Source organism: Mus caroli, chromosome 1 (genome assembly GCF_900094665.2).
Source record: "Mus caroli chromosome 1, CAROLI_EIJ_v1.1, whole genome shotgun sequence".
Classification (NCBI taxonomy): Eukaryota; Metazoa; Chordata; class Mammalia; order Rodentia; family Muridae; genus Mus; species Mus caroli.
The window spans coordinates 157,936,680-157,954,228 of record NC_034570.1 but is presented as its reverse complement, the minus strand read 5'-3'; the positions used below and the strand labels follow the sequence as shown (position 1 = coordinate 157,954,228).

General features: G+C 45.4%; 1 protein-coding gene across 1 annotated transcript in view; it reads right to left on the bottom strand.

The window, feature by feature from the left end:
- Rxrg (retinoid X receptor gamma) overlaps positions 1-7,696 on the bottom strand; it is a 41,326-nt gene extending 33,630 nt beyond the window's left edge. The window contains exon 1 of the mRNA XM_021157140.2: positions 7,348-7,696. Coding sequence (XP_021012799.1) covers positions 7,348-7,396 — 49 coding nt within the window. The 5' untranslated portion in view covers positions 7,397-7,696. The remainder of the gene's footprint in view (positions 1-7,347) is intronic.
- Positions 7,697-17,549: the final 9,853 nt, after the last annotated feature.

Genomic DNA, 17,549 nt, shown 5'->3' with positions numbered 1-17,549 from the left:
ATTAAAGGTGTGCGCCACCACTGACTGGCTTTCTGGGAATTCTTAATTATATCCTCACACTCATTCAGAAAGTGCCATCTCCCCAGGGTCCTATGACATTAATCACCTTTCTCAATTGATTATGTCATAAATCAATAAGACTATATATATATATATATATATATATATATATATATATATATATATCTTTTGATTAGGAACCAGACTTCTAAGACTTCAAGGACCGCCTCAATTTATAAAAGAGGGAATGAGCTCAGAGACAGCTCTGCTCAAGGTCACACAGCGCAAACCTCCAGGTCTTCTGATTTCTCAAACCAAGCGTATTGTAATAGTCATGACATTCTTCATGAATCTATGCTGCTATTTCCATAGCAACTGCTGGCTTTTGCAAAAACCTGTTTTTGAGTGCTATATATGTGCCAGGCTCCAAGACAAACCTTTTAGCTAGAACCATTCCCTTTGAGGCCACTGTCTGCTTCATTCCCACTACAGTCTGGTACTGAGTGGTTTGTAAGCTAAGCCTTTAGCCCCATTAGGCAGATCAGCAAACCAAGGTTGCTGATGACAATGTAGCTCTTTGAACAGGGCTTGCTGTGAATTACTGCAGTCAGGACTGTGAATAGCTTAAAACTAGGGTCTGTTCCCTAGTCTTTCAAAAGTTTTGCCGGCACATTACTTTCCATCCCAGAGCCAATTTAGGCCAGGCTGGTCCAGATGGGCATGATTTTGCCCCTTAACAAATGAGATGTTCCAGGAGATCTCCCTGACAAAAAACTGTCTACCCCACAAGCAAGACCCATAATCTGCCAGCATGGGTACCATGAGCCCTTCTAGCCACGTGCCGACAGGAGTTTGAGGCAGGTGCTGAGGGTGCCGAGAAATAACTTTTCACTGCTGATGTCTCTGAACATTAATCCTACCCACCACAGCTCTATAACCCATGGCTTCCATCTCTCTGGGCTTCTTGTTCAAGGTCTCCCAGCCTCTGAATAAGGATATACTTTTTCAAAGACCGAAGTCACCTTACATTACTGTAAGCTGTGTTCCTATACAATATTGCCCCTGGCTTCATCTGTTGTTGGCTTCTAAATACCTGTATTTTTCAGGTCAAGACACTTAAATTCAGCCTGAGGGATGCTTCCAGAAATAATGGAGCCTCAAATATTTTCAAGACTTTGGGGGCTGTGTGTATACTCCAGCAGGCCAAGAAGGGGAAGGGTCCTCTACTGCCATGTCCTCCAAACGGCAGGTCTTTAGACATTATGATAAATGAGTGGATGGATGGATGGGTGGATGGATGGATGGATGGATGGATGGATGGACGGCACTCTGCCATCAGTGCATGATACTACTTCCAGAAGGCACTCTGACCTCTGCTTTGCCTCCCTCGTTGTTGGGCCTGTGAAAACACGGGTGCTCCAAACCCCAAGTCCTCCATGAGGCTCCTTCCCCTTCCCACTGCTGACTTGTAAAATGGCAAAGAAAGACAAAGGTAATGAGTCCCAGAAATGAAATTCAAGCAAACAGCCTAAAATATTTATCGAGCACTCTCCCTGCCGGTCCTCTAACTTCTTATAAATGCTCCTTTGATTTAAAGACCACAGGTTTCTCCATTTTTAGAGTTCAGATATTAATTCTGAAATCCTAACAGGAGCTTGATGTGACCTTTAACCCAGAAATCCTTACTGTGCCCCACCCCTGCCCTCTTCCAGGCACAGCAGCTGACAACAGAGACAGGGGCTCCAGGGGCTTTAATTCAAAGGTAAAAAAAACAAAACAAAACAAAACAAAACAAACAAACAAACAAAAAAAAAACAGGGGTCAGGACTTAGCAAGGTCCCTGTGCTGCTGACAAGGGCTTTGGAAGACCAGGGGTGGGAAGTCCCTAATCATGGCAGCCTCGTGAGCCTCTGCCCTGGAATGGTGTGCTAACCTGTAGTTGTCTAGAAGCAGGAGCCAAATCCAGGTCATGCCTACTTCAGCATGTCCCAGTGGGCAGTCTGATCCTTTAAGGGCAGACATTCCTATTGTAAAGAAACAATGTACGCGCAGAATTCCAGCCAGATTTAATGCCAGCCTCCAAATGCTGAATGGAAAGGAGGAACAACCTTCTATTGCATATTCATAGTTTTCCATGCTCAAAAAAATAAAAAAATCGAACCGTTACAACTGTAGGTCAGTGCTTACCCACTCAAAGTGTTCAGCAGGGGCGGGGAGGATGCTGTGGCTTAGCACTGCCCGCCCCTGCTCCTCTTTCTCCCCACCCAGGTTGCTCCAAAGGAACTGTGAAAATGAATGTGAAGATAACATACATCCCCACATCCCGGCCAAGCCACGTGTGCTTTCTTAAGAGTCTCCTGGATGATCAGGGATAGATGACCTCTGGGATGCTTTGCCTGACTGAGAACTCTGCTCTGTGACAGAGGAAACAGAAGAACGGTGTTTTACAACCGGGGTGTTGGAAATCACGACTCTCTGGAAAGGCAATCCGAAATGGGGATAAAACTTCTCTAGAGAGATTCCCCTAGGGCCTGGCTGCCTTGCTGGAGCATGGCCATATCTATAGCTGCTTCTCGATACAAGGGTTGATGTAAGAACCTCTCACAGATGCAGTATGGCCTGTAAAAATGGATACTGCTTACTGTCTGGCCAACCCCTGCCCCAAAACGGAAAAATCCAGCACATGTTAAAATAAAATAAGATAAGATAAGATAAGATAAAATAAAATAAAATAAAATAAAATAAAATAAAATAAAATAAAATAAAATAAAATGTGATCCACATAAGGGAGGAAAACTAAACCTCTGTTCAGTTCCCTGTCTCTCTTCTAAGATATTTTATTCTTTTGCTACAATGGTTTAAAAGAAAGAGAGAGAGAGAGAGAGAGAGAGAGAGAGAGAGAGAGTGCTCCGAACCATAATCAAGTTGTAAATAATACAGGAAAGAAAATAAGTTGTTTATACAAATAACTCCCCATTCTTGGAGGATCTGGAACACCTTTCTACCTCCTACTTCACCCCCCTCCCTGGGTGTGGCCACAGTGTAAGATCAAGTTTAGCAGCTCTGGCCTAAACCACCTGGACTTGCATCTCACCTGGACTCTGCTCCTTACTGGAGAGATGCCCTTGGGCAGTTTGCCCACGCCCTTAAGGGTTCTGCTTTCCTGTCTGCAGAGGGTGGGAGATGATGATAGTGTCTTATCTCCAAGGATCCTGGAGAGTACAAATCAGCACATGCATGCAGTGGCCCCAGAGAGTGCTTGGCACACAGTAGGTGCCTGGTGAATGGTGCTGCCTTTTCTCTTTTGTGAGGATGACTGAGCTACGGTTGGGTTCATCTCACGAAAGCCATCCAATCCCAGGCATTCTAAAGACTAGATGTCTTCCATTTTCTGAATCTGTATCATCCACTTTCATACCAGAAAAGAGAACAGCAGCTTCCCTCAGTAGCCCCAACATCAGACAGGGTTAAAGCCCAGGTCTCCTCAACCAACTTCTGTCTTAGTTAGGGTTTTACTGCTGTGAACAGACACCATAACCAAGGCAAGTCTTATATAAAACAACATTTAATTGGGGCTGGCTTACAGGTTCAGGGATTCAGTCCATTATCATCAAGGTGGGAGCATGGCAGTATCTAGGCAGGCAGAGCTGAAAGTTCTATGTCTTCATCCAAAGGCTGCTAGTGGAAGACTGACTTCCAGGCAACTAGGGTGAGGATCTTCTATGATATACCACGGGGAAAGTGAAAGATTTCTCCTTTTGGTTTCTATTGATCTGTCTATCTCTTTGTAATCTTGTAAATGCTTCAGAAAATAGTTATTCTAAATGTGCTCCTTCCTACATCTCATAAGCAGTCATCCCATCCTACACAAACCCTAACCACTTACACCCATGGTAGCTTTCAATTAACCACCCACACATCTGCAGAGGGGGGAAAATGTGTTCTGGAAAATACGCATGTGTGTGTATGCATACATACACAAACACTGCCAACTCCACCAGCTCCACTCTCCTCTGTAGCTGTTCTCCAATTGAAAGGGGGCAGTTTCTACACCAAGAGCCAGGTCAGGTGGACAGAACTCTTGACAAATCAGGAGGGCCCCAAGAAGCCATCAGGTCACTGTTGCTTCTAAGCTATTCTGCAGTCAGTGATCAGCCAGATTGTCCAGGCTGGAGTGAGGAGAACTGTTGCCCCTATCCTTGCAAATTAAATGTGTCTACTTTAAAAGCTACGAGAGGCAGCTCTGCACAGCACAGACCTGCAGCCGGACTATCTAGCTTTAAGGGCTAGATGTGCCATTTTCTGGCTTTACCTCCCAAAGCCCTTGGCTACTCTTCTTTAAAGGAAGTTAGAGAAGCAAGCAGTGTCAGCCAGTCTACTTGCTGTTGGGTTGGCCCCAGCAGAGCACTGATGGCTGGTCCCTGGGTTGTAGGTGCTTGTCGCCTATGACCCTTAGCTTCTTTCCCCTGGGATTAGTACACAATTGGATGGGGAATCACAAAGTTTTATCTCAAATCTTGCAAGGGGAAGCATCCTGGGGAAACAAGTTTTTTGTTTGTTTTATTTTATTTTATTTTATTTTATTTTATTTTATTTTATTTTCTGTACAGTTGGCAACCCAAGACTTAGGCAAGAAGGAGAAAAGAGTTCTTCTAGCAGACAGAGCGGAGTCCAAGCTCAGTGACTTTGCAGGTCCCTGTGGACACTGGCCCTCAGTCTCTTTGTAGGCACATCATAAACATGGCCCAGACATGAATGTTAGTTCCCAACAGTGACATTGCTGCCCTAGACATTCTTACAGGACCCTAGGACCTTCTGCAGGTCCATTTGCTAATGTGTGAAAGGGCAGGAGTTACCCACCAATGTAGTTATGAAGACAGAGGCATTATTGCTGCAGGTGGTATCCCCAGGTTTCCTAAGCCTTCAGCAGGCTCCACCTCCTGCACTGTGAGTTCTTTACAGAAGGGGCGAGCCTTTGGCTTTGAGAGTAGGCCTCCTCTTAACTGGCCCATGCAAACAAAATGGAAAACATGAACAGAACCAAGCAAAACAAGCCATTCCTTCCCTAGACATGACAACGAAAAGCACCATTAGAAGCGAGCACTTAAACGTCCCATTCCCGTGCTATGCCAGATCTGAAAACCCAATGACACTGAAGACTGGAGCCTCCACAATTATGACAACTGAAGCCAGCAAAACGTGTGGGTTTTTGCAGCTTTAGTTGTACATTTTTCCAGATCCCCAATTCATTATTCTACAGCAATATCTGGTATTTAAGTTAATTTGCATGTTGGTTTCCGAGCAAAGTGAGAGGAATGGAAATATTAATTTGTATTTGGTACCAAGTGTACAGATAATACTTTTTCTTCATGGACTGGCTACCTCACTTAATTCTCAAAACAAAACTCTAAGAATGAAATAACAAGGTCCATTTTAGAGACTGAAGATGTGTTGGCCTAGAGAGGTTCGGTAGCTTGTCTGAGGTCTCAAAGATAAATGATAAAAAACTAAGGACCAAAGACAGCAGTCTCATTCTCTCTGTCTCTCAATGCCTCTGTGTGTGTGTGTGTGTGTGTGTGTGTGTGTGTGTGTGTGTATGTGTGCTACATCAAGTGAAAGCAATTCTGCTTTAAATGATAATATGGGGCACTTCTGGCAACACTTGGCAACTCTACCCTTTACCACCTTGATTAATCTCTGCCTTCCTTTAGGCTTCAGCTTGGTGTCTACACAAATGAGACAGCATCCTCGACCCTCCCTAAGGAATTCTAGACTAGTCCCTCTCCCTTTTGTTTTGAAGCTATCATTTCACAGACCTTGAGGGTCTCAAGAATCTAGCGGAAGATAAACATGACCAGCAAACATCCAAGTTCACAAATAAGGAGAAAAGCTGTTCTCAGCCCTGAAGAAGCCTGAGATGGGAGGGGAGAAGAGCCAGGACAGCATCTCTGAGGCCACATGCCAGGCCATGTTATTGGCCACCACTCTCCGCCATCAAAATAGTCGGAATAACTTGAGCTTTACCTTGTGCTAACTCCCATGTCCCCTTGCCCCTGGGACCAATGAGCAATCTTCTAATGCTTCTTCCACCGTGCACAGTACGGCATTACTGTGTGTACTTAATGAGATTACCCCAGTGCAAAGGGTAGTGTGTCATTCCCAGCCAGTCTCCAGGTGGCCGGCCCCTGTTTGGCTCGAAGAGTTACTGGATGCCCTCCGAAGGAATGGGATACCCCCTCACCCAAAGCCTCCAAACAAGGGACAGCAGTGTGTCACAGTACCCCACAGAGGACTCAGCCCAGTAAAGAAGGCAAACTTTCCTCCCAGGCCTTTGGGATAAATTGGCTGCCTGTTCACAGAGGAGGTCAAGAGAGCAGGGACTTCAGTTCTTAAGAGCTTGCAAATCTATCTGCTTTATCCTGTCTGCCAGAATCCATAGAGCATGGTTTCTGACTTTGGTTCCCAAGAACACGAACTCCATGCCACCTCTAGACACATGAGAAGTCAGTTGGTTTGGCTGCTGGTTGCATTTACACGTGGATGGGTGTCTGGGCTACTCCTGTCCCTGATGGGAGGGGTCCTTAAGGACAGATTTGCCCCGGCATGAAGGCAGCCAGTGAACTCAACCTCCTGAGTGAGGGACTCCCCTGCCTGACTGGGCTATGTGGAGCCACAGTTTGCAGGTTCTCAGAGCCTGGCCTTCCCTACCCCCAGCCCTAGATCTCGACCCCCAGGGCGGAAATGAAGACAGCAACCCTTGCTGTGGAATTGGGGGCAGCAGCAGGGGAGGAGAGAAGAGGTTATTAGCAAATCAAAAGGGAAGAAAGCAGGGAGGAAACAGTGTGGCAAATTAAAGGGCTATGTTTCCCTTCTGAAAATCCAACTGTAAAGAATCGAGCTTTTAAGTAAAAACAACCTTGCCCTTGTTGTAAAGTATTTCCGGGACTTTTTGCCCAAGCAAAACCTTTTACATCACTTTTCCCCCCTCATTACAAATTAAATTAAATAATAGGTACATCTTAGCAATTTCCCTCACTCTCACTTTTCACACCCACACAGACATGTGGGGTTGTAGCAAAGCTTTGTTTCAAACCCTTTCCAACACGCTGGTTCAGACTCTCATAAATATCCCAGGACCTTCTTCTGATATGCAAACATGCCTTCACCTTGGGTCCATTCTGTCTTCTGCATGGACAAGCACCCACGAAACGCGCCGTGTGCCCACTACACATGCATATGAACATGCACGCTGGCCTTCCGATTCCAAGCTACGTTATCCCGTTTCCTCCCTGGCCTCTCCCCGACAGGTTCACACTCAACACGGTGAAGCCCAAGTGAGGTCCTTACCACCAAAGCCGGTGGGAAACTTCATGAAGTGGGAGTAATTTCCATACATGTTGGCTGCTCAGTTCATTCCTCTGCTGCGCTTCTGAAGAGTACAGCCTCTCTCTCGGCTCCCAGGCACAGCCGGGCTTCCGTCAACTTGGGCTAACAAGAGTGGCCATCGCTTGCTAGCAGCCGGGAGAGCACAGGCTGGGCCAGCCCTCTGGGATTAGTCAGGAATCTGCCTCTAGATCCGAGAGTCCACATAGTGTTGAGAGGCTGTGGCGGCCGCAGCAGCTGGTGCCTGTCAGTAATCACGCATAATGCTGCCGCCGCTGCTACCTCTCCTTGCCTCTTGCCGCCGCCGTCGCTGCTGCTGTTGCTACTGCTGCGCCGCCGCCGCCGCCGCCGCCGCCGCCGCCGCCACCACTGCGCCTGAGATCCTGTTGCTAGTTTGATTAACTCTGGGTTGGGCTGCTGTGAGCGACTCTTCCAGCTCCCCGCTAGTCCCCAGAGGTTCCTACCGGGTGGCACAATCTATTAGCTGGGAACCAATCGATGTGTGACTGCCCTAGTGGGTCAGGAGAAAAGGAGGGGGAGATGGCAGGCGATAAAGACTCTTTAGGTGTCTTTTCCTTGACTCGCACCCACAAAAAAAAATCAATGGGGTTTTATTAAAATGCATTTTCTCACTCTGGCTCCTCTCTGTCCAGTGCACTTGTTATTTGATCTGTGAAAGGGGGCGGGGGTTGGGGGGCCAAGAGAGAACAGAGCCCTTTCATAAGGCACGAAATTAGAAAAGCATGAGACTAGATGCCCAAAGACGAAAAACTAAAATAGAGCAGCCTTTAGATTTGGACTGGGCCCCTCCTGCTTGGGTGGCCAGCAACAGTGGTCTGGACTCTAACAATAAAAGCTCACAGAGCAGGTTCACAGGGAGCCTTACCTACAGGTAGGAAGGGGATGTTGCCTCCACAGAGTGGTACCCACTCTGATGTTTCACTGGGGGAATAACTTCATCTTGAGCAGCATCATTGTGCCATCTGCTCAAAGATGGTCCCAGCATCCTCACTGACACTGAGATTCCCTTGGTTAGAGCCAACCAACTCACAGTGGAAAGTGTAAGACCCTTTGATTTTTGGGGTCTGTTGTTCAGATTCTCTGAGAAAGCACCGCTCAGCCTATATCTGAACACCTTAATGCTGGGAACTCTCCCATCCCATCCCATCCCATCCCATCCCATCCCATCCCATCCCATCCCATCTCTAGAGAGCAATTCAACAACCGATTTCCTCTCGCTGACGCTTCTTTGTGCAGGATCTCAGCCACAGAACAGACACCTATGGAGTTTGTCACTGGATCATCTGAACAATCTATCATGTCAACTAGTCATGCCTTCCCTAGATGCTCCTGGTTTTCCAGATCGTCCATGTATCATTAAGATTTCAAGACATAGAGAGGGGGCTGGGGAAATGGCTCAGCAACTAAGAATGTTTGGTGTGCATGTTTCATGATCTGAGTTCAGAGCCCCACACCCCATGGAACACAGTCAAATGTGAACACGTGTACCTACAACCCCAGTAGTGGGGAGGGGAGGGGGGGAATCAAGAGGATTGATGGATGGACTGGCTAGCCACCAGCCTAGCTGAAGAAGAAATGGTGAGCTCTGGGTTCACAGGGAGACTGGGACCGAGCGAGAAGACACCTGGCATCCTTTTGCTGCCTTCTGCATTTATGTGTATGGGTATGCACACTTGCGTACATACATACACCAAACACACACACACACACACACACACACACACACACACACACACCTTGTTTCTAATAATGTCATTTCTATAACCACCCTGAAGGTAGAGAAAGGGGTTAGTAACACTCATATGACTTCTCCAGTATGGGCCAAACTGGTGTTCAAGTTGTGGTAAGGAAGGTGACAAGGGCCAATGTCATGGGACGAGAACTGAGGAGCTTCACAAAGGATGTTGTTTTCTCCTGACACGGTGTAGGGCATGGATGGCCAGAGAGGTAAATCAAATCAGGGTACCACAGGACAAAGTCAACTCTGGGAGAAACCAAACTGAAAATGAAGAAAAAAAGTGCAGAGGTAAGAACAAAGTCAAGGGACTGGAGAGGTGGCTCAGAGGTTAGGAGCACTAACTGATCTTCCAGAGGTCCTGAGTTCAATTCCCAGCAACCACAGGGTGGCTCAGAACCATCTGTGATGGAATCTGATGCCCTCTTCTGGTACGTCTGAAGACAATGACAGTTTACTCATAAACATAAAATAAACAACTCTTTTAAAAAAAAAAAAAAGAACAAAGTCAAGATGACAAAGGAAGAAGCCACGAGGGGACCAGACCCACAGGGGTCAGGGAAGAGGGTCACATTGTGACAGTGATGAGCTATATAAACTCTGGTGCTCCTGTGACAGGACACTGGCTCTCAGAGCATTAATCAAGGGTGGTGCTGGTGTTACGGCGGCATAGTGCAGCTCACCAGAGGCCGACTTTGCTACATGGGCCAGCATCTGGGCAGCTCCACATGTTAATCCACAAAGAGATCACCTGATGAAGCCTCCCGCTTCATGCTATGGTCATCTTTGCCTGCATCCCTCATTCCATTCCGGGATGGTTGGTTTGGGGCCTCCTTACCTCATCCACTTATATTCTTCTCAAATGAAAAAAGACGTAAGGGATTCCTTCCTCATTCCAGATATTTTGGAACATGTTTCTTTTACCCAGTGCATCTCTTCCACATATCCCCATTTCATGACTTCTGAAAACACGACAGATGGCCTTCCATGTCTTATCCAACCCATCAATCAAAATGTTGAAATAAATATCTTAAAGATAGCATCTTATACCACAAGGAAGTCCTTCCCTTGGTGACAAGTCACAGGCCAGACTTGCTGCAAATCCTGACTCTGTCGCTATAGCCTGGTGATACCTGTAAATTACTGGATCTCCCTGGGCTGTGAGTGAACCCACACATGCCCGCCACTTAGACTGTGTCAGAGGCAAACATAAATGTCCCAAATGCACAAGCTAATTTGACGGAGACAAGGAAGATGGCAAGAAAACTCCAGTGAGATACTTTAGTTCACTTTCTTTAAATAAGCTCTATCTGCTATCCTCTTTAATGAGAGATGGACATGCAAGCTAACCTACACCTGTTCCCAGTGGTCTGTCTTCTCCACTGTGGTGTCTGAAGCAAGCCGGTCAATCAAGAACAAACCAAGAGTTCTCTGATAAGGCCTTCGGAAAGGAAGTGCGTTGTTTCAATTCGCTGTTTGATGATTCCAGGCTTGCAAGGGTTCTTCTAAGCACTCAGGCTCTCAAAACCCATCCTTTAAAATGCCCACTTGAGAGCCTGGCCCAAGGTTAATGTCAAGATGGTGGTTCTTTCCATTCTTATGCATGTTGCCCACTTCCTTTCCTTATAGAATAAGCAAAATACTTTTTAAAAATGTTTTAATTATTTTATGTGTGTGGGTGGTTTTCTCGAATGTTGTGTCTGTGCACCATACATGCGTTTGGTACCTGTGGAAGTCAAAAGAGGACATGGGATCCCATGGAACTGGAGTTACAGGTGATTGTGAACTACCATGTGGGTGCTGGGAATTCAATCCAGGTTCTCTGGAAGAGCAGCAGGATTTTTTAACCACTGACCTATCTCTTTCCTCCCAGGTTAAGCACATTTCTTAACCCAGCGTGGATGCTTCACCACTGGATCTCAACAGAACCTTTGAACTGGTAGGTAGAGGAAAATGCTAAGGGACTGTTGTCATTGTCACAAAGCACAGGGTCCATACATGCAATTTTGCAGCTCTCTGATCTGGGGCAAGCTGAACTCTCTGGGGAAAAATTACCCCTGTTGTCCATCGCACTGAAAGTGCCGGACATTGTTTTTATTTTGTGGATCCTGTATTGATGAGAACTGGGCATGTGATCATTTTTATTCTGTCAAGCAAATTCAAAGAATCAATGCTTTCTTGTTTGTTTTCTCACCCGTACCTCTTTTGTGTTGGTCCCTTCAGTAGGAATATTATTCCTTCTCATTTAGTTTTTCCTATCTGCCAAAATTCCTAGCTATCATTCAAATTCCAGCTCAGTTCCACACCTTTACAGGAAAATCTGCCTCCAGCCTGGGTCTGTCAGAGCTCTTTGTCTGATGTGTTCTAGTGAGACTTCATAGGTGTGGGCTGGCCACATCCCCAGGACTAGCTCTCCTTTGCATGCGGTTACTTTGCTTTGCATAAGTGATCACTAGCTTTCCTTTGTATGTACCTTGTGTTCACTGTGTAACTGTTTACTCTGCAAAGACAGTGATGGTCGATTTTGTGAGCTCTTCTGACATAAATGCAAGAAGATATTCCATAAATAAGATGAATTTAAAAAAATGGCTGTCATGTGGCTGGAGAGAACGCTTGGAAGTTAAGAAGAGCACTGGCTGCTCTTCCAGAAGTCTTGAGTTCAGTTCCCAGCTCACAGCCATCTGTAATGAGATCTGATGCCCTCTTCTGGCATGAAGGTTTATATGAAGATAGAGCTCTCATAAACAACAGCCAAAAAGGTTTCTGTGCTTACAATATTCCCCAATGTACCAATAACACTTAAGAGCACTTCCCCTGTGATGCCTTCTATGAGGCTTACCATCATGTTACAACCTAAACTTTATGCAAAGTTAAAAGAAACGTGGAAATTCTTTGCTCTTCAGTCTGCCTTTTTTTGGCTCAGCACCGGTGTGCCTTGCCCAAAACCATTAGTGGTATAACAACAGTATCCTGACTCTCTAGTATGTCTAACATAAGTCCTTCCCAGACAGCTACACGGATGTCAGTCACTCTGCTATCTCCAACTCTCCGTGAATTCTCATCAAGTTGTCAAGTGAATGACCAAACACTGCTTGTCTATAGAAGTAACTAGCTAATTCATTCATAAAAATTCTGGGCTTATTTTATGTCAAGATTATATGTCCTCTTCAGTGATACATTGAACTTGAATTAATGAGCTCTGAGTAGAGCGTTTGATTAAATGAAGACACGCATTTGCACTATAATATTAAATGTGAGCTCAGCCTGATTATCAAAGGATACAGCTCTGGTTAGTTTTGTTTTTCTTCTGACCAGTGGTGACATAAAATAATATTTCACAACAAACACAAATGAAACACTAAGATTATTCACTTGATGACTACCAATAAACATTATGTATAGATGTGCCTATCTTTTAGCTATGTGATATATTGGTGCTTTTATATTTCCTAGAACTTTAACTATATAATAGTATATTAAATTCCAATTTGTTTTCCCCAAAATGCTAAAATTAAATACTCCAGGCTTCATTATCTCAATTTTATGTGAACAAATTGGCATTAAAGTAGTAAAATTAGAAAAAAGACAATTACTCAAAGGTATACATTTAATTGTGTGTGTGTGTGTGTATTATATGTGTGTAATATATTGTCTGTACATTTACACACCTATGTGTGTATATATTATACATTACATGCACACACACATACACACTGTATACAGACATACACACATTTTGAATGTGGTCTTATAACTCTCAGTGACAAAAGTGGCTATGACATCAGATTCCTGGAGCTGAAGAGATGGCTCAAGGGCTAAGAGCACTTGTTGCTTTTGAGGAGGACCCAGGTTGGGTTCCTAGCACCCATTTGATAGCTAACAACCACCTATAATCCCAGAGGTTGTAATCCAGAGGCTCTGATGAACCTTCCTGGCCTCCTTAGCCACTGCACACACATGGTACACAGACACACATGCAGGCAAAACACTCATAAACACAAACTAAAACTAAGTAAGTCCTTTTTTTAAAAAAATCATATCCCCAACTCTGACTCCTCACCAGCATGACTCTTCCAGACCCCTGTCCACCTCTCACTGATAATAGATGTCTTTGTAAGTTTTCCTGATGCTCTGTTTAAATACCCTGACGAAGTAATTTGATGGAGAAGTAGTTTATTTTAGCCTACATTTCAAAGGTGTGGTCCAGGCTGGCGGGGAAAGCTAAGGCAGCAGGAGCCTGCATTGCTAGTCCTTGCATCCACAGCCAGGAAGCAGGAGCTGGTAAAGGTTAGGGTTCTGCTTACTTGCCACTTGTTTTTTTAATCAGTTTGAAACCCAGTCCATAGAACGGTGCCACCCACTGTTAAGGCGGGGCCTCTATTCTTAATTAATCTAGTGGGGATTATCTCCTACAGAAATGCCCAGAGGTTTCCCTTTTAGGTGATTCTAGATTCTTCCAAGTTGACAATCAGTGTGAACCATCACAGTCTGTTTCTATTACACGTGTGTGCTCCAAAGGGGAGGCCCTCGCGCACTGTTTTAGCTCCTTTTCATTCAACACTCGCTGGCTTCTGACTATCAGCCAAGATGTATGGACAGAAAAGATGGATGTCGTCCCTGACATCCTGGAGCTTATGCAGGCGGATGGAGGAGATACATATTAAACAAGCAGTCACAAGCACATACGTCATTATAAACCATGATAAGTGCTAGGAAGGAAAATAAATTGGATGGGTTGGCTGACTCTAATAGCAGAAGACTCTAATTTAAACAGAAAGGTCAGAATACGATTCTGACGCAATGGAAACCAGTTGTGTCTGACAGATCCGTAGGATTCAATAGGACATGAGAGCAGGAAGGTGGGAGGAGCGTGCTGGGCAGAAGGAGCAGCAGGAGGGAGCGAACAGGGGACATCCAGAGACTCTGGGGCCACAATGTTCATTCCTCCATATTGAATAGCCCGGCTTTTGAGAGCCCCATCTTCTTGCCATCTCACCCATGGTTCTGCGCTGGATGGACCGCACCAATGTTGGGTGCTGTGCAGAATCTCCTTCCCTGCCTCTGTCTCTCCTCACTGCTGGTCAGATGGATGAGCACCGTTGTCCAGTACTACCCCTTAATGGCCTTCATGCATGCCTTCCTCAGTTCAGAGCAATCCCCCACCTCTGCTCTCTGTCCAAACACTGCCTGTCCCTGATGGCCAATCACATGAGTTCTTTAGGTGGTCCTCTTACCACCCCCGCCAGACTGCCATAGCTGTGACTGGCACCATCTTTATATCAACATGCATCTCCTTGAATTATCATAAATGTCTCTCTGGAAAGTCTTAATGAATGGCAAACCCTAGATGACTGGCAACTAAGTCTGAGTTATTTCTGTAGCTCGCTAAGCCCCCACAACAGAATCTTACATATAGCAGAAATCCAGTAACTATATGATAAATGTAACCATATGTTGAGTGCAGCAAGATCTCCTGATATCAACTCCAGGATGCTGTGCATGAGGAGGTGGGTGTGGCTGTGCCCAGATTCCAGTTTAATTTTGTTTATGGACATGTGCATATGTACATACCTGTTACACACAATAAGCATGTGCGTGCTCGTGTGGAGCCCAGTCCTTGACATCTTGTACCTTTCCTCTATCTCTTTATATCTTTATTTTTACAGATAGAGTCTCTCATTGTAGATGAAGCTCACCAATTTGGCTATGCTGTCTGGGCAGCGAGCTCTAGCAATCCACCTAATCTCCATCCCTCCAGTGTTACGAGTGCAAACCAATACTCTACCACATGCAGCATTTTACCGAGAGTTTGGGGATCCGAACTCAGGTCCTCTCGCTTTCCTTGTAAGCACTTTCCCAACCGAGCCATCTCACCAGCCCTCCATGGGATTTTAAGACTCTAGATTTTACTGGTTCAGAATTATTGGCTTGTATGGATAGTACAACAGTCTCAGTCATGGAGATAATCTGAGGACAGATACTAGGTACCTAAGCATGAAGCTGATTAGTTTAAAGTTTGAACTGTCTCAGCTATCAGTTAAAAAAACATATGCCCAGGGTGCAAATTACAGGTTCAGTGTCTTCAGTGGCTTAGAAATCAGCTATTAGTTTGTATCATAGCCAATTGGCCCAGTCACCAGTGAAATGGGTTGACAGAGTTGTTCCCATTTGAGGAAGTTATTGACCCTTGTCTGACATTGGACTCACACAGGAACGTTAAACACAACCGCACATGTCCACCACCAGAGGTGATATGGTTAGTATGGGGTGAGAGCCTGGGTTTTGGAGATGTTAAAGCTCCAAAGGTCTCTATTATCATCCAAGTTTGGGAGCCACTCAGAAGAACCCATCTGCAGAAATAGCAATGAGCATCCCAGGAAATTCCCAAGAAACCACTCTCTTGCCTATTGACTAGAATGCCTGGTGGGGCTGAAAGAACCAAGACGCTCCTGCTCCTCTAGAGCTGTGAGGGGCTGCACCCACTCAGTGTATAGACTTAGCAGGTTGTGACTTACGGTTCATCAGCACTGTGACTCCAGCCTGGCATGATCTTGCCCTACTGTTTCTACTGTCAAAATCTTACTCATCAAAGTCCAGTTCCTCTCTTAAACCTTCCCTTAAAGTACTTCATGTTTCTGCTGCTCTCCTAAAGAAATGATTAAGGAAGTGTCCTATAGCTCTAACTTTACACTTGAATCATATCTAGTTGTTAAACTGTAGTCTTCTTGAACACATGGATACTATTTCTTACACTACCAAAGAATCTACCATTTTGCTTTATAGATTGGTAAGTGCTTGTATTAGGTGTGTCTGTGTGTCTGTGTGTGTGTGTGTCTGTGTGTACCTGTCTGTGCAGATGCTTTTGTACAGCAGCAATTGATGTCATTCAATTGTTCTCCACCATGTTTATTTTTATCATCATCATCATAATCTTTTCACTATTATGTGTCTCTCTGTGATATAAAGATATATACATGCATGTGTGCGTGTGTATGTATGTGTGTGTGTGTGTGTGTTCATGTGGGGACCAAAAGTTAATACTGAGCACCCTCCCCTATATCTCTCCATTCTAACTTTTGAGACAATCTCTCCTTGAATATGGAACTCCCTCTCTGGGTACACTGGCTGGTCTGAGAACCCTAGGGCACTGGAATGACAGGCATACACCACCAGCGCTCGACTAGTCCTGTGTGTGCTGGGGACATGAGCTCAGGCCGTCATGTTTATGTGACAAGTACTTTACTGACCGAGCCCTCTCTGCAGCCTGGGATGACAGTTTCTAACAGAGCAGACTTCAGTCTGCTGCTGCTGCAGACGCTAAGCCATGGGTGTTAGGGAAACATACTCTTAATGAATCGAGGTTGTTGTAAATTCTTTAAAGTAGGAGGAACAGTTGCAAAGACTCCCATTTCTCTTGATTCCCGGCCACGCAATGATCACAGAGCCCTCCTTTTATGAACAAGGCAGCCGCAGCTGCAATGCACATGGGAGCTCTGAGGATGCAGAACAAGGGTGATCATACTGAGAGAAGAATGGAGCTGAGACTGGGGAAAAACATCTGGTCCCCTCCGAAGCAGAGCCGTCAGTGCAAATACGGAACACTCCAATCCAGACTGGGTCCAGATGCAAGACAACTCAGCCAAGGAGGTGGATGTCACATGCAAGTTAGGAAAGTCCCTTCAAGTCTCTGAAAGGGAGGAAGAAATTGCGAAGGGCACCATTGCTCTTAGGCTGAAGCCGTTGGCACGCACATTCCATGGGACTGCTTTGCTCTGTGCTGGCTACTGGCCCCGAGTATCCACATATTCAGGTGTAGGTTGGAGGTTGCAACCCAATCACACACAAGCAAAGCAGTCTATTTTCAGATCCCACTTACTCTTGGGGAAGAGGCTCTAAATATACCATCCAGTGGCTGCGGGAGGCAGATTACCCTTGCTGGCAGCTGAACAGGGTGTGGCAGACAGGGACGTCAGAAGTGCCACCATTAACCTCAGCACATCCCAAAGGCACTGCCACTTGTAGAGAGTTATATTTACACAGAGGCAAATGGCCATTGCATTTGGTTTTAGGAACTCGTGGAGATGAGCTCTGTGTGGCAGGCCTCTAAAGATCTACCGAGCAAACTGTAGCTTTTATAAACTAGGAAGTGGGCAAAGCCCATTTTGCTCTGCTCTGTGATATTTACAACCATAAGGTTTGCAGTTCTATAAACAGTAGTCATGAAGTTGCTTGTGGTCTACCACTTGATAGTATATACCAAGCTATTATAGCCCATTTCTAGCTGGGTATAAACCACTATTAAAAACAATATCCAAGATGGTTCTGTGGATAAAGGATTTGCTTGCTGTGAGGACTTGGTTTGACGTCCTACAACCCACCTAAAGCCAGACACTGGTACCACAAGTCAACA